This window comes from Ictidomys tridecemlineatus, chromosome 11 (assembly GCF_052094955.1).
Source record: "Ictidomys tridecemlineatus isolate mIctTri1 chromosome 11, mIctTri1.hap1, whole genome shotgun sequence".
NCBI lineage: Eukaryota > Metazoa > Chordata > Mammalia > Rodentia > Sciuridae > Ictidomys > Ictidomys tridecemlineatus.
Window position 1 is genome coordinate 41,395,128 of NC_135487.1, and position 24,813 is coordinate 41,419,940.

A 24,813-nucleotide genomic window follows, 5' to 3' on the forward strand; every position below is an offset into this window, starting at 1 on the left:
TTCCAGGCCATACTTTTATTTTGACAGAAGCAGCAGCCCCACAGCCACAGGACGCGTGTTCAAGTAGGCACAGTGTCTGCAGCTGCAAGAGCCTAATAGGGGAGACTCATGCCTTTCTCTTTGGTCCCCATGACCAAAGGAAAAAAAAAAGTAAAAATCACACACCACCCAACGCCACACCCATCCCCACCCCTCTCTTCTCTGTCAGTTAACAGTCAACAATTCATCCTTCAAAAGAAACGGGATTTTACATTAAACCTCAAGCAACCAAGAAACCAGGGCTCCTCACTGCCCCATGGCACCAAGTTTAACTCTGCCCAAAGCCACCACATGGATGGACAATGACAGGGCTGGCTACAAGAAAAGCTAGAATGCAGCTCAGCATGCTTGGGAGACGGCCTCTTTCAGGCAAGATGTCACAGGGGCCAAACGTCAACCTGGTGGGATTCCAAAAACCTTCCCTTTGAAGCCCTGGGTTCTGCCTAAGGTCTGTGAAGGGCTGGACTGGGGTTATAGGACTCAGGGTGACACAGGATGCTGGCATCTCTGGCCACCAGTGGCTTTGCGATGGGGCCTCCACTGGTGAAATGATGGCACTTCAGCTGCTGGATTAACCTCTCAGGTCAACCATTCATCCACAAAAGTGGAGTCATCAGTTGACACTGAGTGGGGAAGCCCGGGGCCCACTCAGAGCTCAGGCCACAACGTGCGGCTTTGCAGACTAGAGAATGAAGGCTACTTTCTTCTGCCTCGCCCAGAGGCCAATGGGTAAGGGTGGCTCCTTTGCCTCCTGAGTGCCACAGCCAGACCTCACAGGACCACATGAAGACACGGCAGTGTGCCAAGGCCTGGATGGGAAGGTCCTTCAGTAAAAGTGTGACAAGATCTCAAGAGGATACTGGCCCTGGAAGGGACAAGACAGAAGCCAGCTGAAGATGAGCCGTTCTGAAAATGAGATGGGGACTGGCCCTGGGGCTGAAGGAAGGACCTTAAATGACGGACAATCCCTAAGGGTCACCTGCCTCATTTATTCTTCCGCTGACTTTCAACACAAATAAGGGTTGATCCTCATGGGTTTTACAACCATGGTATCGAAGACAGAAAGGCTCTAGGGAGGTCTTATCTGTTCCAATGTGACCGATGAGGAAACTGCAGCTCGGAGGGACAAATGATTTGCCCACGGTTGCACAGCTCGTTGATGGTAGAGCAGGGACTGAAAGCCAGGCCCCCTGACTCCATCATCGTGGCCGTGACTGGCTCAGCTCACAGAGTCTGGCTTCCCTTTAATTGGTCCTTCCCACATTCTGGGTTTCCAGCTGGGCCAGCAGTTCTCAAAGTGGAGCTGCGTAAACAAACAGGCTTTGATAACAAGGCAGAAGGACCTAGGAAGGTCCCTTCCCTCTGAACGGAAACTGAGCTAACTTTCTCTGAGCTTAGGATTTGTAAGGCACTGAAATTAACTACAGCTGGGGCAGGAGAAAGAAAAAGGGGATTGATGATTGGAGAAATCCAGTTGATGGTTTTTTCTTTCAGCCCCACAGCGAGACTCCTCACAGAAACACAATGATGGCGGACTCCACTTTCCCACCTGTTGCAGTCCACCTGCCCTGATGCCACAGAGCAGCGTGGACCTGCTCCCACCATGCCTAAGTGGGGTCTGCATACAAGAGGAGGCCTAGGGGGTTGGTGAGCCATGGAGAATGAGCCTGTGGTGCTCTGGATCCAATCAGAACCAAGGCCCTTCTCCCCACCTGGGCATACTGGGCCGGGCCGGACAGGATCCCAGATGTCTTCTCCAGGAACACAGTCCTCTGAGTGAACTTGGTGACGGCTGAGGTGGACCCACAGGCTTGAGCATGCAGGAGAAAGGGATAGGACATCACCAAGGATGGCGGAGAGAACTTTGGAATCGAATCTGGCTTTGGCACAGCACATCTCGGGCCTGCCCACCCTATGTGTTGCCCTCCTGAGACCCCAGGGGTGGAGAGTAGTCTTCCTTCTCCCCACGAGGAGCTCTTCTGACTGACTCAGGCAATGGCAGTACAACTCCAGGGTGTCCCCTTCATCATTCCAGCCAAACCTGTGCCCAGGGGACCTAACCCGGGTGGCCTTTTTGGACTCAGCTGCTGAATCCAAAGCACTTTAGTCAGAATGACACTGAATGGGAAGCACTAATAACAGCTCCTGCTCACACAGCCCCTTCCATGTGACAGGTGCATGACTTTGAGGACAACCTGCAGGTAGGTATTACTGCCCCTTCAACAGATGAAGAGGCTGGGACACAGAGGGATTAAGTGACTCACCCAGAGTTACACAGCTAATGAGTGGCTAATCTTGAGCCTGGATTCAGGTGTGCCTGATTCCAGATCCCATGTCCTTGCCACCTGATTGGGCTGCCCCTAGAAGCCAGTAGGAATCGGTCAGGGCTCTCTGGATGGGATTTCTGCAGGGGATTCTTTCTGAAAATGTGGATCTGGGAAAGCAGCCAAGCTGGAGTAAAGGGAAGACGCCGGTCCCTGCCACGTGTCTGTCTCTCCAGGTGGCCCCACTCAGTGCCTCGCGGCCTTGCAGATCTTGTCGTACACCTCAGGGAAGGCGTCTTGGCAACCGAGCTGCTTGCGCAACTTGTGGTACAAGGAGCCGTCAAACATCTCCCAGAACTCCTCCCGGTTCATGTAGCAGTCGGCATAGAGCATCTGGAATCTGCAGAAGGAGAGAAGCGGGTAAGGGCACAGGTTGGTGGCATCCAGAAGGGTGGGAGATAAGAGGCACGTGGGAAAAGCCACAACTCCCCTGGCACCCTGAGACACCTGCTCACCCATGCACACTCCGGACGAACTTCTCCAACTGCCTCATGCAGGATCTGGCTTCAAAGTGCTTCACCCGCGGCTCTCCATATGCCCCAATGTCGACGTACAGCTCTGCCTCGTCTCCCTTGGGGTGTACCAGGCCTGGCTGGCTGGGCAGGATGAACGGACACAGCCAGATGGGGTAGACCTAAGGAGGCCAGGGAGGAGGGTATTGGTGCTTTTTCTCTAGCAGGTGACAGTTGCATGGCTGTAGCCCGACCCCTCCAGTCCTGCCTAAGACTCCCGACTCCCCCATATGAGGCGACCCACCCGAGTGGTCCACAGAGGTGCTCATCACCAGGCCATCGCTGAGATAGGCTGAGGCCCCCATAGGCCTGGGGACGAGCCCCCCATTTTGTAGTTGAGGAAGGTGAGGCCCAGAGGGCAGGCCTGCCAAAGTGGGGCATGTGGCTTAGACAAGACTGGGGATTCAGTGGGACCCCGCCCGGCCCCTGGCTCACGTGGATGTCGTTGTGGAAGGTGAGAAGGGCCTGCCGCAGGCACTTCATGGGCACCAGCATGTCCTGCACCACGTGGTGCTGCTCGTACAGTTTGCGCAGGGTCTCGCCCTGGGTCAGCTTCAGGAGGGAGATCTTGGGAGGTACCATCCAACCAAAGAGGTAGCGGAAAATGGGGTTGTTGCCAAAGGGAATGATATCCTGCAAGATGGAGGCGGGGGTGGAGAGCAGGGTTGAGGTTCCACGTGCATGGATCAGGGCCAGGTCCTCGTTCTGTGCTCCATGTAAATACTCCATGTACAATCTCCTCACGTGGTAGGGCATGAGGGCACTTAGGACTTGATCAAGTAGGTGAGGGTTTGATTGTCAGCTCTGACATTTACCAGCTGTGATGACCTTGGGCTAGTTATTTAACTTCTCTGAGCTTAGTTTCCTTATCTGTGAAAAGGGACTTGTGAGGCTAATAAGACATCAAATGGAAGACACTCTGCCCAGTTTCTGGAGCAAAATGATAAGGTGGCTATCATCCTTGTTCTAATAATTGAGGTCAGGGTGGCTGGCACAGAACAGGCATTCCATAAATGTCTGAAAAATGAATGCTGTTGAATGAGAAGAGCAATACCCAGAGAGCTTAAGTAATTTCCTTCAGGTTACACAGCAGGGAGGGTGAAGCCTGGCTCAGGTTCCATAAGGAGTCCACTGACTGGCACTTCCCTTGCTCACAGCCTGATGCTTGCCTGCCTTTCCAGCTTAGGGCTGCTGGCCACCCTGCTGAGCAGAAGCAGCCCTTCCTCTTCCACAATGCTGACTGCCAGGAGGGATGAGCCACCTCACACAGTGCTGCTGCTTTCCAGTGATGCCCTCTGCTCCCTGCCAGCCCCTCTAGGGCTCCTATAGCTGGTGATCCTGCCAACCCCAGAGAAGACTTTGGCCCCCTGGCTTGCAATGTTCCTCAATGCTGCAAGTCCTGCCGTCTTCCTGAGAGCCTCAGTGCCCATGGCTGCTCCATTCTTTAGACAGTCACAAGGCACCTGTGAGGTCAGGAACCAGGTTCTATGCTGGGCACTCGTGCTACCTGTGGCAATGGAGACATGGGCCCTGTCTTTATGACACTTGTTCTCTCAGGTATGGAAGGAACAGGTCACTGGACTGTGGTGTGGATGAGCTGAGACAAATGGAGCAGAAGCAGCTCATCAAAGAAGCCACACATGGCAAGTACTGAAGGCATGTGACTCTTCTGCAACCCCTCAAATTAATCAGACCATTCCATAAGGGCAGGGACCTATCTGCTTCCGTCTCTGTTGAATCCCTGCGGCTCATCAACGCCTGTACACTGCAAAGGCTCAATAAATTATATATATATATGTATATCTTTTATTGTTTCTTGGGAAGCTTTAAAAAAGCAGATATCCCATTGGACAAAGGTTAAAAGGCCTCCTTTCACACCCGACTCTTCCCAAGAGCAACCGCTAGTGTGAATTCACTTGTGTGCACTGCTGGGCTACAGGGGCCACTAGGGACCCAGCCAGGCCAGGACCCCATTCCTAGAAGCAGAGCCTATGGCAATAGCTCCCCAAGAAGACCAATGACCAAGGGCCCAGCATCTGCTCTTACCTGTGCTAACTGCCTACAGGACTAGCCACTTCTCCAAAAACAAGAGGACTCCTCTCTTGGGATGCCATCTTCACCTGGTTTTTCTCTCCCAGCTGCTGGGTTCCTTGGCGGGTTTGCCCTTCCCTAACCTACAGGCCCCCCGAGGCTCTTGCACCTTTCTTTTATCCACCCTCACTCTTCTACTCCCCTGGCTTTAAATAACATTCATCTGTTACAGACACCCACATTTATTTTTATAGCCTCAATCTCTGCTGAATCTGAGGTCCTGACCCACATATAGGCTGCCTGCAGGTGTCCCATCCAGGTGTCAGAAGGCATCTCAAACTGACACGCCCCAGACTAAGCTTCTGATTGCCCTTCCAGAGCCCCCCTGCTTCTTCCCGTGGCAGCTAAGGGCACCTCTGTCCACCCAGTTCTTGGGCCCCTAACCTCAGACACACCCACTGCCGATCTGTCTGGAAAGCCTGTCAACTGGCTTGTCTCTTACAGTACATCTCAGGCCTGACACTTCTTTCCAAAGCTGTCACCTGGTCAGCAGAAATCTTTCCTTTCCTCTTCTACTTTTGTCCACCCGCCATGCCATCAAGCTGTTTAAAAGTCATTCTTTAAAACAAAAATCAGGTCATTGTCACTTCCCTGATCGGATCCCCCACTGACTTCCTGCCACACTCACAACAGCCATGGGCTCCAGCCTCTGGCTGCCATTTGACCTCATTCTGCACCAAGGCTCTAGCCCTGCGGCCTTCGTGCTGTTTTCCAAACATTCTGCCTGGACTGCACAGCTACAAGCAAAACAATGGAGGTCGACTCCTACCTCATACAGCATAGAGAAGTTGACTCAAAATGTGCAGCAACCTAAATAGAAGAGCTAAAACCTTAAATAAATCATTTATGGAAAAACGGGCAAGTTGTGATCTTGCATTTGGCAATGGATTCTTAAATATGACACTAAAAGCATAAATAACAAAGGGGGAAATAGATAAACTGGATTTTGTCTAAATTAAAAATTATTGAGTACCAAAGGGCATGACCAAGGAAGCGAAAGAACAACATACAGAATGGGAGAAAATACTTGCAAATCACATATGAAGAACATATGACGTACTATTAGAACTCATTAATAAACAGTTAAAAATGTTAAAAATGGACATAGGATCTAAATAGACACTTTCGCAAAAAAAGATTTACAAATGCTCAAGAAGCACCAAAATGATGCTCAACACGGTCAGTCAATAAGCAAATGCAAATTAAAACCAAGAGATAAACATTTCATATTGACTAGGATGGCTGTGATTAGACTAATACTTTAAAAATCATGCTGGGTGTGGTAGTGCATGCCTGTAATCCCAGAGACTTGGGAGGCTGAAGCAGGAGGATCACAAGTTTGAGACCAATCTCAGCAAGTTATCCAAGACCCTGTCCAAAATAAAAAATAAAAAGGACTGGGGATGTGGCTCAGTAGTTAAGTGCCTCTGGGTTTAATCCCTGGTACCAACAAACAACCCCCCACTCCCTGCCAAAACAACCAATCAGAAATAACAGGGAGGGAGGAAGTGCTGAGGAATGATAGTGGCCAAATCATATTGTGCATGTGAAAATATGTAATAAGAAATCCCATCATTACATGCAACTATAATGTACAAATAAAAATTGTAGAAAAATAAAACAAAATAAACTGCAATCAATAGTCAATCAATCAATAGCTATCTATCTCAGAAGTGTTGGTGAGAAGGCAGAAAAATCAGAACACTCATATGTTGTTAGTGAGAATGGTAAATGGTGTGGCATGGCGGGTGGACAAAAGTAGAACTCACTAACAACATATGAGTGTTCTGCCCACTCCTCCCAACATAAAGCACACATTCTTGCTCACCTTTCATGTGGAAAACAGGTAGCTCCTTAATTAACCAGACAGAATTACCATACAATCCAGCAAATCCACTCCTGGATCCATCCAAAAGAACCAAACACTGGCCCTTGAACAAACACTCATGCATGAATGCTTACAACAGTACTGCTGTAAGAGGGCTGAAACCCAAATGTCCCCCAACAGGTACATGGAAAAAACCAATGTGGGACAACTATCCAATGGAGCATGATTCAGCCACAAAGAGAAATACTGATACCTGACAGCATTCTGCTAAGTGAAAGAAACAAGTCTCAAAGGCACACACTTATGTCCATTTTTATGAAATTTCTAGAATAGATCAATCCACAAGGATCGAGAGCAAACTGGTGGTTGCCACAGGCTGGGGGAAGGCAGGATAGAGAGGTGCTGCTTAATGGGCACCAGGCTTCCTTATGGGACGAGGAAAGTGTTTTGGAGCCAGAAGATAGAGGTTCCTCTCCTCTGGACACAGTGAATTTTCTGTTGGTCCACCTTAGCTGTTTCAGCTGTTCCCCTGCTGGGCACTCTCCAGGAGGTTCTGCGTGGTCTGCCCTCCTCACTTCAGTTCCTGCTCATCTCCTAAGGGGCCTTTTCTGACCCCATTTAAAATGTCCCTGCTTTCCATCTGCCCACTCCTCCCAACATAAAGCACACATTCTTGCTCACCTTTCAAGGCCAAGGCCAAGGCCAAGTTTGACTGCCCCCTTCCACTCGAAGGAGAACTAGCCACTTCCTCCTCATGTTTTCCAGCCCTGTACTAAGCCAGAATCCATTGGTTCGATGAGGCTAACTGCTTCTCTAAGATAGAGCAGGTTTCTATTCCCCAAAACACCAGCCCAGAGACCCACTGCCAGACCCTTGAAGGAAGTTTACTGCTCTCACTGAAGGGATCACAACTATTGCAGCTTAAGGTGTTTGTCCCTCAGGACAAGGTGTCAGTGTAGCTACAGTCCTAACCATCCTGGTTCCTGCTGCTGGCCAGGTGGACCCAGGACTGTGCAAAGCCAAGCCTCACCTGGAGCTCCCAGAAGATGCTGCGCGTGTGGCGGTGGTAATAGTGTCTCAGGGGAATGTACTCCAGGCCCTCTCGGTTTGTCTTCAGGTAGTTCTCCACATGCTTGAAGAACCACGGCTTGTAGTAATTGCCAATGCTATTCAGCTGAAATGACAGAGGCCATTGTGATCAGCATGTAGACAAATGCCAAATGCCACCAGGGAGTGACAGCGATACGGGCTGCTGTTTGGCACTCCTGGCCCTTTCAAAGCTGTCATGTTGATCGCTGCCTTTGAAACTTTAAAGCCAGGTGAAGTGGGGCATTAACAGTGTCTGCCACCAACAGAGCTCCGTGCAGGTGGGCTCCTTCCTGCCCTCACTAGGCCAGCATGGGGCACCCATCTCATTGCAACTACTACCCACAGTTCTAATTGACCATGGCACCTCCCTGCTGCCTCTGGACCAAGCTCCACCATCCCCTGGGCACAGTACTTCCCCAGGCATCCTCATCCCCTGGAGAAGCTCAGCAGTACGAACCAGCACACTCTGTGGTCTGCAACATGCAATTCTTACAGTGAGCCATCTTCTGCAGTTATAAATGGTTCAGGACTCACAGTGCTGTGCACCCTGAGATGACTCAGCTTCTCCACACCTCAGCTCCCTCATCTATGAAACGCATTCTGGGCAGATGCTCTTGGGGATTGGTGGGGGTGGAGGGGCATCCTGGACAGAGCACAGGCTCTGGGGCTGGGTGGCTGGGGCCAGATATTGTTCAGTCATCCCCTAGCTATGTGACTCTGGCAGGTCACTCTCTGAGCCTATTTCTTCATATGTAAAAATGACAAAAATACATATTTGGGGAGGAGTTCTTTGTGCCTTATAGATAATAGACACACATACTCTCACACACACACATGCCCACACATGCATGCAGTTATAAAAATAGAACCATCCTTTACATACTGCTCCAATTTGCTTTTTCCATTTACAACCTACTTGGCCACTTCTGTGCAGGCTACTTAGCCTCTCTGAGCCTCACTTTCTGAACAGGCAAGATGGAGACACTGCTGCCCCCTGGGGTGGTTGAGGAGGCTAAAAGAGAGAACACAGGATGTGCCAAGCCTGTGCCTGGCCTGCAGCAGGGCTCACCCTTAGTTCTGGCCCCATACAGGGTAGAATCCATTTGCTTGGTGAGGCTCACCACTCCTCCAGACAGAGCAGGTCTTTGTTCCCCAAAGTATGGCCCAGTGGCCCACTCCTGGCAATGCGGCAACTTGGACCATGCCAAACAGGGTCCAGCCACACTGGCAGTGGCACCTACTTCATACTGAAGTTGAGACTTGGGGTACCTGGCTACCGGGTTCCTGGTATCTAGACACCTCAGGTACCTTATGTGCCAGAGAAGCTTAGGAGACAATAAAGAAGCTAGATAGTGTGTCTCTCCTGGAGTGCATGTCGGCTGGGGAGGCCAGGTGGCAGCACCAGCCTCACTTCATTGCTTCATTAATTACAATCATGAAAAAACTGGAAGTGACTTAAATTTCCCACTACAGGACAGTGGCATTAAGTGACAGGGCACTCTCTCAGTGCAGTGTTCTGTAGACATCAACTAAGGTGGTGTGACTCACTGTTTCATGGGCAACGCTTACCATGCCCAGTGAGATGAATTTGAAGAGGTGATCACAGATGAAGACAAGACTGGAAAACTTTGTAAAGAGATGTCCAACCCCACGAGTAACCCAAGAACTGCCAAATAAAAAGACTTACTATTTTTAGCCTTATCAGATTGGCAAAAATGAAAGAGTAACACTATCATCACTAGTGCTGGCAAAAATGTAGGGGAAAAGAAATTCTGCTACTCCACTGCCGCCAGCAGACATCTAAGTGACTTTTTTGGAGGGCTGTATGGTCCTATTTATCAGTATTTAATGTGCTCAAAGCCTTAGATTAGGAATTCCACGTATTTGACTCAACTCGACAAAAATGTCCGTAGGAAAGGCCAAGGACAGATGTGAGAGAATCTTATATCTTCAGTGCCATCTTACTTGTAGGAGCAAAACAACTTACGCAACATAAATGCTCATCAGTAAACAATGAATCAGACTATTTCTAAACAGCAATGGATGTTAAGGAATGAAATCAGAGCACACTCACGTGTGCACACACATACACATAGAAAATGGGTCTGGAAGAATGCACACCAAACCCCCCGAGTGGTTACCCTGGGGGTAAAGAGATACCCTTTAACTTTTCTCTTATATATTTCAATATCATCTATCACTTTTATAATTTAACAAGTTAAACTCTATGTATAGAGAAAGACAGGAAATAAATAAACTCCGACATAGAGTTTCTATGTCTATTGTCTTCTACCTGAAGTGGCAGCTGGCTGTGGGTCACATTTACAGATGAAGTCTTTTTTTTTTTTTTCTTTTACTTATTTCCACCTTCCAAGTCTCTTTAGGAAGGATAATTAAATTCCTTTTTTTTTTTTTTGTATTGGTTTTGGTATCAGGGATTGAACCTAGAGTTGTTTAACCACTGAGCTACAATCCCTTTTTATATTTTATTTAGAGACGGGGTCTTGCTGGGTTGCTTACGGCTTCATCAAGTTGCTGACGCTGGCTTTGAACTCATGATCCTCCTGCCTCCACCTCCCAAGCTGCTGGGATTACAGGCATACACCACCTCGCCCAGCTTGGGAGGGACAAAAACCCTTTCTAAATGGAGAAAAAATGGCTACTAATAAATGACCTGGTGTAAGTTGAAGGAGTGTGGATCTGGACTCTAAGGCATCAGATCTTGGCTTTGTCACCCTGTGGAAAGTTACATCACCTCTTGGAGTCTTGGTCTCCCCCACGGTCTATAAAATGGGGCTGCTGTGAGAAGCAAAGATCACACCTACCAAGAGGGGCCCACAACCCTGGCAGGTGGCAGGAGCAGAGAAGACAGAGGCTTTCATCACTACCTAAGCCACCTCAGGAGGTCGAGTCCAGGTGGGGTGACCCAGGGAGCAGGCTCAAAGAGGCCCGGCCCAGGCCCCCAGGCCGTCTTCTCCCCGGGTCTTGGTCTGGGGCAGAGGATGCCCTGGCCTACCTTGCTGGGTTCTGCTTCATCTGTCATGACCCCTGTCATGATGACAGCCTCATCCAGGGAGTAGAGCAGCCCCTCCACAAAGTGGTTCTCCGGCTGCTGGGACTCGCGGGTGAATTTTTCACAGATGGCCTCCAGGCCCCGCACTGGCTCAAACCGAAGCTTGACATACTTCTTGGCAGGGATGATGCGGATCTCGGCAGCCACCAGGAAGCCCAGGGTCCCGCAGGACCAGGGCACAGCGTAGAACAGGTCCGAGTTTTCAGACTAGGAGATAGAATTGACACACGTTGAGAACTTGAACCCTGGACCCCACATTGTGGCCCACAGCCACTGGGAGGACCTGGGGCTGGGGCTGCATTCCTGACCTGTCACTATCTCATATACATCTGAAGAGGAACTTCAGAAACTGTACCCAGCTTTCCCTTTCAAATTCCACATGATACTTAACCCACCGCTGCTCTCTACAGTAGGGCCGTTCACTGGAACAGCATCGTCCTCTTCCATTGAGCGAGGAAAGCCCCTGAGCCATAGGACATCCAGGAAGAAGGCCATGACAAGAAGTGTTCAGATCCCAAACAGGGACTAAGAGGCAGGGGGCCCAAGCCAGGCTAAAAAAGAGCTGAACTTTAACTAAGAGTCAAGGTAGCCGAGCGATGGGACACTGCCTCTCTTCTCAGCTGGTATGAAGAGTTACCCTGCCTTCCTGTGTCCACTAGATTGGGAGATCCTCCTTCACCCTGATACACACACGCAAAGTCCGTGGGGGGCATTGTCTCTTTTCGATAGCAAGGAAAGTGAGCCTCCAAGAGGTGGCCTACCTTGTCCAAGGCTTCCCCAAAAGCCAGCTGAAACGCTGCTAGGCTCAGGCCAGGATCCCTAACTCTGGGTCCAACATTCTTCCTGCAGGATCTCATCTGGTCCCGTCAATCTGTTTCTTACTTCACAAATTTCTTGCTTTGACATTTGTCTCAGAGACAAACTGCTGGCCTTCCCTCTGGCCATTCTAACTCAGACTCTTTGATTCTAAAACAGCTCCTTTTGCAAAAGTCCTGCTCTGGTTGCCATTACCAACAGACTAGCCCTGTGGATGCTCTCCTAGACTGGAACACCCTAGGTGGCGGACATGGGGGAGGCAGCGGAATAGGGAAGCCGGGGCAGAGACACTCGGTAGTGGGCCAGGAGAAGACTGGAACTGCAGAAATGGACCAACCCCCGATCTGGGCTGCTAGCTGATTGCACCATTCTGATGGTGGCAGCAGAAACTGGACACTCATTGCGTGCCTGTCTCAGTGCTAGGAGCTTTGAACACACCACCTACTTATCCTCCTAACTGTGCATCTGAAGCCTAGCCTCAGAAGAGAGGCCAATCCGTAGCATCTGTCTCCTTTCTCTGCTGGTAACAAGTAGGCCGAAAGTGGGGGCCCAGGCAAGTGTTCAGGAAAACATGCTGAAACTGATGGAGGTGTACCTGTCCAAGACCAGAGCTCCAAGCAGGCTGCGAATGCCTGACTCTGTTCTGTGAGGCCAACAGCTCTGGTGGCTCTCTGAAATATCCCCTTCAAAAGGATCAGAATGTCCTTCCTATCACAGGGGCCTCTGGCCTATGCCAGGACAGATCTGAGGTTATTTAAAGCTTCAATTCTGTCTCATTCCTTAGATAAAATTCTTCAAATTTGTGTCCCACAGCCCCTCTAATTGCTTTTAATTACCTCAAAACATCTGACATAGAATTTTAATGCAGAGGCCTGACTTCCTTCAGAGAGGCAATCTGGAATGATCCATGGAAGCCTCATTATCTAGGTTTGAGCCCCAACTGTGTAGGATTTACTGTCTGTGTGATGTAGGGCAAGCTTATTAACCTCTCTGTGCATTACTGTTCTATCCATAAAAATGCAGATAATATTAGAACTCACCTTATAGACTGCTGAAGGATTAAATACCTTTATATATATATATATATATAAAGCATTCGCAAGAGTGCTTAAGCACATATAAGGGGCTATATAAATTTTTGTTATTATTATTTGATAAATCAGGGAGCTACTTCCCTGACCCCAGGATCCCTAATGACCAGAGCAGGCTGGTGCAAATGTCCCCAACTCACCGGCGTGCATCGCACAAAGCTGCCATCGGCCAGGACCAGTTCGTAGGCGGTGCAGATGTGTTGGAACAGGCCATACTTGTGGGATGATGACTCGATGCCTGTGCCCATGATCAAGCCCCCTGCAGAGACACAAGCATTAGCCAGAGAGAATAGCGAGCTGCAGGTCAGGGCAGAGATGGGGACGCTGACCTAGGGGAGACTTTCCATCTGGACTTAGTTGGGAGCTTGAGGGCTTCCCCCAGACCAGAGGAGGGATGGGCAGACCCCTCCAATGTGCTCACGACCTCACCTCCAGCCCCTCTCCACCTGGACACCCGTGTGCATTCATTTTAAGAGGGACTTTATGGAAAGGGCTGTTGCTGGGTGGGCAGGAAGCCATGACTCCTGGGAATGGTTCGAGGAATGGAAGGTGCTTCCCTGGACAAGAATAGGCTCTAGGGGCCATAAATGCTGTGCAAAAAAAGAGGGATTAGACTGACTGGGTGTTCCACAGGTCGAACTGGAGCAAGGAGCACAAGTCACAGGGAAGCAGATTCAACCTTGAAATTTAGAAGTGCTGTCTGTTAACCTGAGTTGCTCAGAAATTGGGTGGTAGATAGGGAGGGCCCTGTCATTGGCTCCAGGCAAGTAAAAGACAGGGTGCTTATATGTCACTGGCAGAAAAGTGGCCATTCCTGGACCAAACGGAAGGTGGCCAAGGACCCTTGACTCGGATCCTGAGATTGTCAGACTCCTCTTGCCCTTGAACATGGACTACTTACCCACTGTGAGATCATCAAGCTCAGGTAACACAGGCAGGGTCCAGCCAATGGAGGTCAGTAGGGCAGTCACCTGACCCATGGACACCAAGGGCTCTACACGGACAATCTGTAGACACAAGAAAAGCATCCTGGGTCTCAAGAAGGTGGCCAGCCCTGACCAGGGCTCTTGCGTGTGAAAGTGTCATCCCAAACCTTCTTGAAAACACTCAACGTATGGATTCCTATGCAGTCGTTACAGGTGGTCTCTGGCTCTAGACTAACCAGGGTTGGATTGCATCCTCAGATATTTTCCAATGAATGTTTTTTTCAAGATAACAGGAAAAATATTCATTTGGAAGATACAACAAAAGTGAAAAAGAAAACAAAAATAATCTATCCTAGCTCTTCAGAGTTATCAGTATTAATGATGGAGTGATTTACATGTTTTTTTTCATATATGCCTATATATTGCTATTTTGTACATACACCCTTCTGTCTTGCCTGTTAAAAAGTTAGCACAGTATTGTGACTTATCATTAAATATCCTTGGAAAACATGCTTTTAATGAACATGTTAATATGCTGTCACGTGAACTTCTCTGCTTCTAGCTGAGATGGAGCAACAGAGAACAGATTTACACTGCTATCTGGGGGAAAAAAAAGCATGAAAAAAATATATGAAACAAGTTTTCGACATGATGGACACAGGGCCTGAGACTTAGTGATCCCTGAGATAGGAAGCAAACATGGCTAGCTCTGCGCATGTCCCAGCTGTCTGGAGTTAGGCAGTGTGGGGAGGGGAACCCAGGTGGAGCCCAGTGCACTGAGCTGTGGAGGTGGAGGTGAGAGACCTGGAAGACCAAGGGGAAAGTGTTTGCAGGACAGGGCACTAGGAGGAACACGTTGCAGAGAGAGCACCTTGAAGAACTGCAAAGGGTGCCGTTGGCTATCAACTGAGTAGGACTGGTGCATTCAGGCAGACAGTACCTGAGGCTGGGGCTGAGGATGAGGCAGGGAACAACCATCAGAAAAGATAACAAGTAAAGACAGCTCACATGGGGCAGGAAACGGTATCTGTTCCCAGAAGCCAGCCTGGGGAACCTCATGATTCCCAGGGACTTGGACAGAGGACTCAGAATGGTCTTGCCTCAGCAATGGGGAACAATGAAGCCCAGGTTAAATGCTGCTGTGGTCCCACCCAACAAAATCAAGACCCAGTGGGATCAAACTGTTTCCAAGTAACTCAGTTGCCTCCTAGAACAAAGCTTAAGACATACAGGACTACAACACCTAGCACCCAACGAGGTAAAATCAGAATGTCTTAATGTCAGAATCCACTTGACATTTACCAGGCATGCAAAGAGGCGGGAAAATTCCAGCCATAGGGAGGAGAAATATCACTCAAGCAAAACAGACCCAGAACTGAAACGTGTGTTAGAATTAGCAATCAGGAATACCAAAACAGTTATTCTATCTGTATTTTCTATATTCAAATACTTTAGTAGGAAACATTCCAAAGATATCAGAAAGACCCCAATCAAACTTCTAGAAATGAAAATCACAATGTTTGGAATGAAATGTACACTGAATGGGACTAACAGCAAATTAGATATTACAGAATAAAAGATCAATAAACTTAAATACAGAAACGATCCAAAATGAAACAGAGAAAAACATTTAAAAAAATGAACAGTTCATCAATGAGCTGCACTGTGGAACTTGAAGCAGCCTAATACACATGTGATCATCTCCAAAGGAGAGGAGAAGGAGAAGACAGAAAAAAATATTTGAAGAAATAGTGGCCATCAAGTTTCTAGATTTGATGAAAAATAATAAATTCCAAACCTAGGAATTATGAAGAAAACTACACAAAGGAACATCATCGTAAAATTGCTCAAAGCCAGTAATTTTTTTTCCATTTCTTTTTTTTTTTAATTGGTTGTTCTCAAAGCCAGTAATTAAGAAAAAAAAAATCTTAAAAGCAGGCAGATGTAAAAATAAACACAGGAGACACAGTGAAGCAAAGATGAGGGTAACAGATTTCTTGCCAGAAACAATGCAACTAAAAAAACAGTGGAGTATCTTCTTTATGGTACTGAAAGAAACACCTGTCAACCAGGGGAAATAAATGGTATGTGTATACACACCCCTGCCCCCCCCCCACAAAACATCTAGGCTGACAAGTATACAATAGAACACAGAGATGGCAAGTACAAGGGCAAATATGGTTCTTCCTTATTAAATTTCTTTAAGCTGGGTGCAATGGCGCATGTCTGTGATCCCCGTGACTCAGGAGGCTGAGGTTGGAGGATCAGGAGTTCAAGTGCAGTCCCAGCAACTTAGCAAGGTCCTAAGCAACTCAGCGAGACTATGTCTCTAAAAATATAAAAAAGGGGTAGGGATGTGGCTTGGTGGTTAAGTGCTCCTGGGTTCAATCCGTGATACAAAAAAAAAAAAAAAAAATTCTTTAATAGATAAATTGACATTTAAAATAACAATGTAGTGTGGGGTTTATAATATGTAAAAGTATGGCAACAATAGTACAAAAAGATAGGAGGAAAGAAGTGGAAGTCGATTATTGTAAGATGCTTATGTACTACATGTGAAATAAGGTAACTGCACTTGAAGGTGGACCCGAGTAAGTAAAATGTGTATCATATACCTTAAAATAGCAGCTAACATAGCAAAACAGAGAGTGAATAGCTAATGTCAATAAAGGAACTAAGATAGGATCTTAAAATTTTTTCAATAATCCAAAAGAAGATGGGAGATTAAAAAAAGAAACAGAGAATAAAAAATATATGGGATAGATAGAAAATAAATAACAAGATGTCAGATTTAAACATCATATAAATCACATCAAATGTAAATGATCTTACCACTCCCAGTTAAAAGGCAGAGGTTGTCAGATTCAATAAAAAAGCAAGACCCAGGGGCTGGGGTTATAGCTCAGTGTAGAGCACTTTCTAGCACATGTGAGGCCCTGGGTTCGATTCTCAGCACCGCATATAAATAAATGAATAAAATAAAAGTCCAGCAACATCTAAAAATATATTAAAAAAAATACATCATTTCTTTTTTAAAAAAAATAAATGACAGTGGACTGCATTTCAATTCTTATTACATGTATACAGCACAATTTTTCATGTCTCTGGTTGTATATAAAGTATGTTGACACCAATTTGTGTCTTTATACATATACTTTGGATGATGATGTCTATCACATTCCACCATCCTTGCTAATCCTCTGCCCTTTCCCTTTTCCTCCCACTCCTCTGCCCTATCTAGAATTCATCTATTCCTCCCATGCTTCTCTCCCTACCCTACTATGAGTCAACTACCTTATATCAGAGAAAACATTTGGCATTTGTTTTTTTGGGATTGGCTAACTTCACTTAGCATTATCTTCTCCAACGCCATCCATTTACCTGCAAATGCCATGATTATATTCTCTTTTATTGACGAGTAATATTCCATTGTGTATATAGGCCACATTTTTTTAATCCATTCATCCACTGAAGGGCACCTAGGTTGGCTCCACAGTGTAGCTATTGTGAATTGTGCTGCTATAAACATTGATGTGGCTGTGTTCCTGTAGTATGCTGTTTTAAAGTCTTTTGGGTATAAACCGAGGAGAGGGATAGCTGGGTCAAATGGTGATTCCATTCCCAGATTTCTAAGGAATTTCCATACTGCTTTCCAAACTGGATGCACCAATTTGCAGTCCTACCAGAAATGTATGAGTGTACATTTTCCCCTATATCCTTGCCAACACTTATTGTTGTTAAATAAATGAATAAAATAAAGGTGCAGCAACATCTAAAAAAAAAAGATATTTAAAAAATACATCATTTCTTAAAAAAAAAAAAAAAAAATCAAGGCCCAGGGCTGGGGTTGTGGCTCAGTGGTGGCGTTCTTGCCTAGCATGCATGAGGTGCTCGGTTTGATCCCCAGCACCACATATAAATGAAGAAATAAAGGTATTGTGACCACCTACAACTAAAATATATATATAAAAAAGCAAGACCCAACAACATGTTGCCTACAAGAGGAAATACCCTTTAAAGATAAGGGACATTAGTCAAATGAAAACTGGAGTGGTTTGTTTTTTTAATATCAAAGTAGATTTCAGAACAAAGAATATAGAAGGGTTTTAAAAATTAATTTCATAATGAAAAAGGGATTGATTAATCAAAGACCCAAAAAAATATTAAATATGCTTATACCCAATAACAGAACGTCCAAATACATAAAGCAGAAATTGATGGAACTATAAGAGAAATAGGTACATAGTTAAAGGTGGAGATTTCAATATCCCCTCTCAATAAATGATAGAATTTGTTAAGTTCATAGAAGACTTGAATAAAACTACTAAGCAACATGACCTAATGGACATTCATAGAACATACCATCCCCAAATATCAGAATATATTAAAAAAAATAAGTATGAAACATTTACCCAGATAGAGCATATTCTGGGTTATAAAGGTATAACCCAGGGCTGGAGGTAAAGCACGGTGGTAGAACATTTGCCAAGCAGGCATGAAGCCCCAGTTTCCATCTCCAGCAATGTAGAAAAAAAAGTTAAGTCTCAATAAATTGAAAGCATTCTAATCTGAAAGTGTTTTTGAAAACTGAATTAAATCAGATATCAGAAATATAAAGATCTCTGGAATATTTCCAAGTATTTGGAAACTAAGTAACATACTCGTATAACTCAGGGATCAAAGCACACATCAAAAGAAAAATCAAAGTATTCTGAACTAAATGAAAAGAAGATACACTGCTATTTGTGTGCTGTCTCTAAACAGTGCTTAGGAAAAAATTTATAGCATTAAACATCCCTATTAGATAAAAATAAAGGTCTAATGTATGATTTATGCTGTAACCTTAAAATATTACAAAAAGGGTCTGAAGATGTAGCTCAGTGGTAAACCGAGTGCTTTGCATGTCCTACTTTAGTCCCTAGCACTGCAAAAAGAAGAGTAAAATTTAAAAAATAATAATAATAATAATAATAATAAGGAAAGAAAGGCAATAACAAAGATCATAGCAAGAGCTCTATTTCTCAACAAATTAGAGAAAAAGAGAAAAATCAATGAAATCAAAAGCTAGTTTTTTTGAGAAGCTCAATAAAATTGAATAGCCTTTAGGGAGACTGATCAGGAAGAAAGAAGAGAACTCAAAAATTACCAATATCAAGAATGAAGGATGTCGCCGGGCATGGTAGTGCATGCCTGGAACCCCAGTGGCTTGGGAGGCTGAGGCAGGAGGATGGTGAATTCAAAGCCAGCCTCAGCAACTTAGTGAGGCCCTAAGAAACTTAGTGAAACCCTGTCTCTAAATAAAATATAAAAAAGGGCTACAGATGTGGCTCAGTGGTTAAGAGCCCCTAGGTTCAATCCCGGGTTAAAAAGAAAGAATGATGTGACAACAGCTACAGATTCTATAGATTTCAAAAGGACAATCTGGGAATATTACAAACAAGTCTGTCAATAGATCATACAATTTTGTGAAATGAATTAATGCCTTTGAGAACAAATTACCAAAGCTCCCCTAACAAGAAACAAAGAGAAGAGCCATATCTATTATGAGTTATGCTGATCATAACTCCAGGCCCAGACAGCTTCACTTAAATCAGATATCAGAAATATAAAGATAGGGGCTGGGGTGTGGCTCAGTGGTAGAGTGCTCGCCTAGCATACGTGAAGCCCTGAGTTCAAACCTCAGCACCACATAAAAATGAAATAAAGATATTGTGTCCACCTACAACTAAAAAATAAATATATTAAAAAAAGAAATATAAATATAAATATATATATATATAAAATATAAATATAAAGATCTCTCGGATATTTCCAAGTATTTGGAAACTAAGTAACATACTCGTATAACCCAGGGATCAAAGCACATATCAAAAGAAAAATCAAAGTACTCTGAACTAAATGAAAAGAAGATATACTGCTATTTGTGTGCTGGTTTCTATAAAACATAGGAGAAAACCTTTGTGACATTGGATTAGGCAAAGATTTCTTAAATAAGGCACCAAAAGCAAGATCTAGAAAAGAAGAAACTAATGAGCTAGATTTTTATCAAAATTAAAAACTTTTTGAAAGACAAGACACAGACTGGGAGAAAATATTTGCAAATTGTTGGTTTATAGAATATATAAGAAAAGAAATAACTCGATTTTAAAAAATTGGCAAAAAGTCTGAACAGGCCTCACACCAAAGATATACAAATGGCAAACAGGCACATGAAAAGACTCCCATCATTAATACAAACTAAAGCCACAATGAGATATTAGCACACATCTATTAGAATGGCTAAGATTAAGACTAACCATACTGTGCTCTGATGGTACACAGCAATGGGAACATTCACGCTGCTGTTGGGAATGCGAAATGCTACAACCCTTTTGGAAAACAATTTGGCAATTTCTTTAAAAATTAAACATACAGAGCCTGGCACAGTGGTGCACACCTGTCATCCCAGCAACTTGAGAGGCTGAGGCAGGAGAATTGCAAGTTTGAGGTCAGCCTGGGCAACTTAACTATGTGAAAAACTAAGTGGGAGTGTAGCTCCATGGTAGAATGCCCATGGGTCCAGTCCCCAGTACTGAAAAAAAGAAAAACATAAAGTTAAATATCATAAGCTTCAGCCATTCAGCTCCTAGGTATTTGTCCAGGAGAAAGTCTTTATGTGCCTATAAAGAGACTGCTCACTCAAGTTCCTAGTCATTTTATTTGTAATAGTCCCAACCTGGAAATAGCCCATGTGTTATCAACAGCTGAATGGATGAACAAACTGTATATTCAGAAAATGGAACAGTACAACAGTGAAACAGAACGTACTACAGATTTATGGTTTCACCCAAATGAATCTAGAAATAATCATTAAAGCAGCCAAACCTTTCTCCCCCAAAGAGTATATATTATATGTTTCCAATGATATCAAACTCTAAATATGAACTAATTCATAAGGAGAGAAAGCAGACCATGATTTGCCTAAGGATATGAGAGAAGAGGCAGGGAGTTTAAGCCAGGTTTCAAGAAGTAGAATTACTGGTGGGCCAAAGAGTAAGCCTTTTCCTAAGACTGTTATAAATGGGTGAGTCTCAAGGAAGCTTGTAACAAGGCCCCCTCCTTCCAATACCTTTGTAGCCATTTTTTTTTTTTTTTTACCAGCACATACCAGGTAGGGGTAAACGAATGCTCTTTTGTCTCATCTTTACTCATATTTCCCCATCCTTGATTTTCTGTAGAAATGAAGACAATCAAAGGACCCCCCCCCCGCCACCCTTGAGTTCTGAGTTTGCCTTTCTGTGGAATGGGGCTGACCAGTCCCCAAGCTGGGAGGCTTGGGAGAACAGCAATGGTAGACAGAGCCTTTCTTGATGATCATGGGCCTTGGCCCTGTCCACTCTGGGATGCTCTTGGCTAAAACCATCATCCTATGAGTCTGTCCCCCCTCCCAGAGCTAGGCACCCACAGAGCATTCTCACCTGCTTCTTGGTGTCCACCTCCAGGATGTCCATCAGATTGATCATGATGTTTTTGTGTGTCTTCTTGTACTTCCCAACGCGCAGCGAGACGGTGAGCCAGCCGGGGCGCCCGGTGCACATGAACGTCTTGCTTCCCTGCTCCTTCCATTCTCGCACCTGCAAGGTGGGACAGAAGCTGAGCTAGTCCCACCAGGGATTCCCAGAGAGCCGCAGCCTTGTTTCAGGGAGGGAGCTGGCAAAGTTGCCTCCAACCAGGAACTGATTAAGACAGTAAAAGGCCTGCTGGCCCCACCCTTTGGCATCTCCTTGGTTGGCAAGGCTGACAGAAAAACCTGATTTATTGCTGCACCACAAGATAGAATGAAGATAGAGAGAATACATAATCTTTGAAAATACTAACTGGAAAGTTCAGGAAAGGTTTTGCAACGGTAATTAGTGCAATTACAACAATGATCACCATTTACCGGGGACCATGCTACATAACTGTTGTATGCAGTCTTTCACAACAATTCTACGTGGTTGGGATGACTCCCTTTTGCATATGAGGAAACTCAGAGGCAATAAAACTTTCCCAAAGTCCCACCTGAAATAACTGGCAGGGCCTGGATTTGTAGCCAGGACTGTCTGACAACATGTCTAGGAGCACAGCTGGGCTTGTGATGGTAGTCACAGATCAACTAACACTACTGAGGCCTATTCTGCATATGCCCTGTTCTCAGCATTCACCCAGGTGAACTCATGACCATTCTGACAGAAACAAAAGGGGGAGGAAAAGACCAGAAAGCCAATGGAAGGGACAGCTTTGGCAAAGGCTTGACTATAAGTGACCAGCGCACAAAATAGGAAATGAATGACCCTGATGATGACAAGCCTTCAGGAACAGAGAAGGAGGCATCTGCTCCTGCTGAGAAGGAAAGGGCAGGGGAGGTGGACAGCTCTTGTTCTGACTGGCAAACATTGAGCCCTTGGTCAAGCTGGAGGGTAGGCCAGCCTCTACCGAAGGGTAGAAGTAAAAAGCCTGAAACACTGGTTGAATAGGATTCTAATGGGAGGTGACCAACATTTTGGGCAGGGAAGCAATGCTGAGAAAAACACTCTTCAAACTACACAGGACAAAGGTTAGGGGTAGGTCCTTGGAAAAGGGAACTGGTCAGGCAGCTATTTACAACAACCAGATTTACAGAATGGAATGCAAACGATGGGAAAGAAAACAGACCAAGGGCTCAGGCTCTGAATTCAAGCTAACCAGGATGAGCTTGTTATCCTGGGCACGTAACTCAGTTTGAACCTCCATTTTTTTCCATTAGTAAAACAGGTATAAGATCTATGACGGTTTCTGTGAGAATTATAAATAAGGGACATTAATAGCACAGGGGAGTGGGACATGGCAGGTCCAGGGCAAGAGGCTGGTTTAGCTGAGCCCTTGTTTTCGGTCCACAGTGCATCCTTCTGTTGAGTTTGAGTTCATAAGCACTCCCCAAGCTGCCTGGAGTCTGGCCCCAGGGGCCAGAGGTGAGTCAGATAACAGTCCTTGCCTTCCAGGAGCTCACCATCTGATGGGGTAGATCAGCAGGTAAATCAAGAATCCGAACTCTAGGAAAGAGCTGGGAAAAAGAATGCACCTGGAGGGAGGACAGGCAGAGCTCTTGTGCTGCAACTGCTCAGAAAAAACACTTCCAAAACATTGCAGTCTCTGCCACCAGGCCTAAGGTCTCTGCATCATCACCCTCTTGCCTGCAGCACCCAGCGCGGAACAGACAGAATATAAAGGCTGCTGCACCTGCAACGAGGGTGACAGCAGGAAACAGAAGCTCTCTGCAACCTGATGCCATAAGAGAGGAACATAAGAAGGGACCGAGGGGACCAAGAAACTGCCCAGGCCAGAATTCCAAGTCAGCCCTGAATGTGAAGAAGGTGGTTCCACCTGGAGCTGCAGCAAGGTCCCAGCAGGGTGCTGGGAGTATACGAGTATGTCCAGTTACTGGGAAATGGACTGCCTAGGTCAAAGAGTGAACCCTGGGTCACCAGAGGATGTGAAGCTCTTCACTAGGGGTCGTGGGCTGGACTCTACCTTTATGCTTTAGTCTTCTACTCTAAATGCGTCAAACCACCTTGTTGCTACAAGATAAACTTTAACCTCTAACCTGGCATCAAGGACCCTCTCCAAGGTAGCTCCAAACTGACTGTCCAACCTTATTCTGTCAGCACTTTTCTTTCCCTGCCTTTGCTCACACCAGTTTCTCCACCTAACATAACTTCCCCAATTATTTCCCTTCCTTCCCAGCCCCACCTCCCGGAAGCCTTTCCTCCTCTGAAATGCTTGGGCCTGGTGAGAGTTACCTGACTGTTGCGCACCTTCCGCTCATCTGAGTGTTCTTTATATCCGTCCAGGTACCGCACATGCCTTGCACCTAGTGGGCACTCCATAAACATCGGGGCAATGTTTTGTTGCCCCCAAACCTTTCCTTATTCTCTTCCCTCTCCAGAAAGCCCCTATCACAGGTTTGCTTCGTCCAATCCATCCCCCCTCCCCCGCCCCAGCTCCTCCTCCGCCAGATCTAGGGTGCCTCCTGCACCGTTCTAGCCTTCGCTGCCTCGCGGACCGCTATCCCCGAAGCCCCTGGTGCTGGGCCCTGGTCAGGCCGGTGTCGCTCACCTGCTTTTGGATGTCCCGCACGCGCTGCTCGTGCAGGCGCGGCGCGCTGCTGAGCTTGAATACCACCCAGGCGCGCACGGAGTAGTAGATGTCGAAAATGAGTGAGAGTGGTAGAAGGAAGAGGCACACGAACACCCAGCGCTGGTGGATGAGCACGAACTCCAGCCCCTTCACGCGCACCCACAGCAGGAAGAGCAGCGCGCACACGGCCAGCGACACGGCGGGCTCCATGGTGCAGCGGCGCGCCGCGCGGGGAGCGTGCGGGCTCGCGCCGCCTGTCACCGCCACCCGCGCAGCGCCTGGCCGGCTCAGCGCCCGCCGCCGCCGCCGCCCCGGGAGCCGGTAGGTCGCCCGCCGCCTTGTGATTGGCTTAGACATCCAAGGTTCGGTGGGCCGAGACCCAGAAGGCGACCAATGGTGAACCGCGCTGGGGATCGGACCAGGAACCCGCTTTTATGATTGGCTGCGGGAGCCGGACCGCTCCACCCTCTTCCCCCCGACGCCCGAGGAGGGGTTGACCTGGGCAGGGGACGCTGGTGGGGTTGGCTGCGTTTAGTCGCGCAGGGGGCGGCGGGGACTCTGGTATCCCAGCCTTGGGGTCTGCAGAGCCGTCCCTCCATTTCCCCTTAGGTGGCGCCTCCTGGAGACGCGCGTCGAACGGTCACGCGTTGGGTTGCCTCCCGAGAGTGGGAGGCGCACCAGGCCACGAGTCAGGCACCCCGCCATCCACAGCTTCTTGGCAGGTCTTGTCACTCAGCGCGAGCTAGGCCAGTAGGGGCACCTTTTCATTTTTCGAAGTGCTTTCTCCATACATTCATTTGAACTACCCAGCAGTACTAGGCAACGAGTAGTTTGTGAGACCCTTTTTTTATGCGGGGACCCAGCAGGTAGAGGGTGAAGACCCCGACATG

The 24,813-nt window shown here is 46.8% G+C and overlaps 1 protein-coding gene across 1 annotated transcript; it reads right to left on the minus strand.

Annotated features, from left to right (window-relative positions):
- Positions 1–24,234, minus strand: Dhcr24 (24-dehydrocholesterol reductase). Its single transcript, XM_078026330.1, has 9 exons — positions 23,903–24,234; positions 21,247–21,402; positions 13,765–13,870; positions 13,004–13,122; positions 10,900–11,163; positions 7,825–7,968; positions 3,311–3,508; positions 2,819–2,997; positions 1–2,703 (listed from the first exon to the last, which is right to left on the minus strand). Exons 1-9 carry the CDS (start codon positions 24,131–24,133, stop codon positions 2,550–2,552), a joined length of 1,551 nt encoding a protein of 516 aa, XP_077882456.1. The 5' UTR covers positions 24,134–24,234; the 3' UTR covers positions 1–2,549.
- Positions 24,235–24,813: the final 579 nt, after the last annotated feature.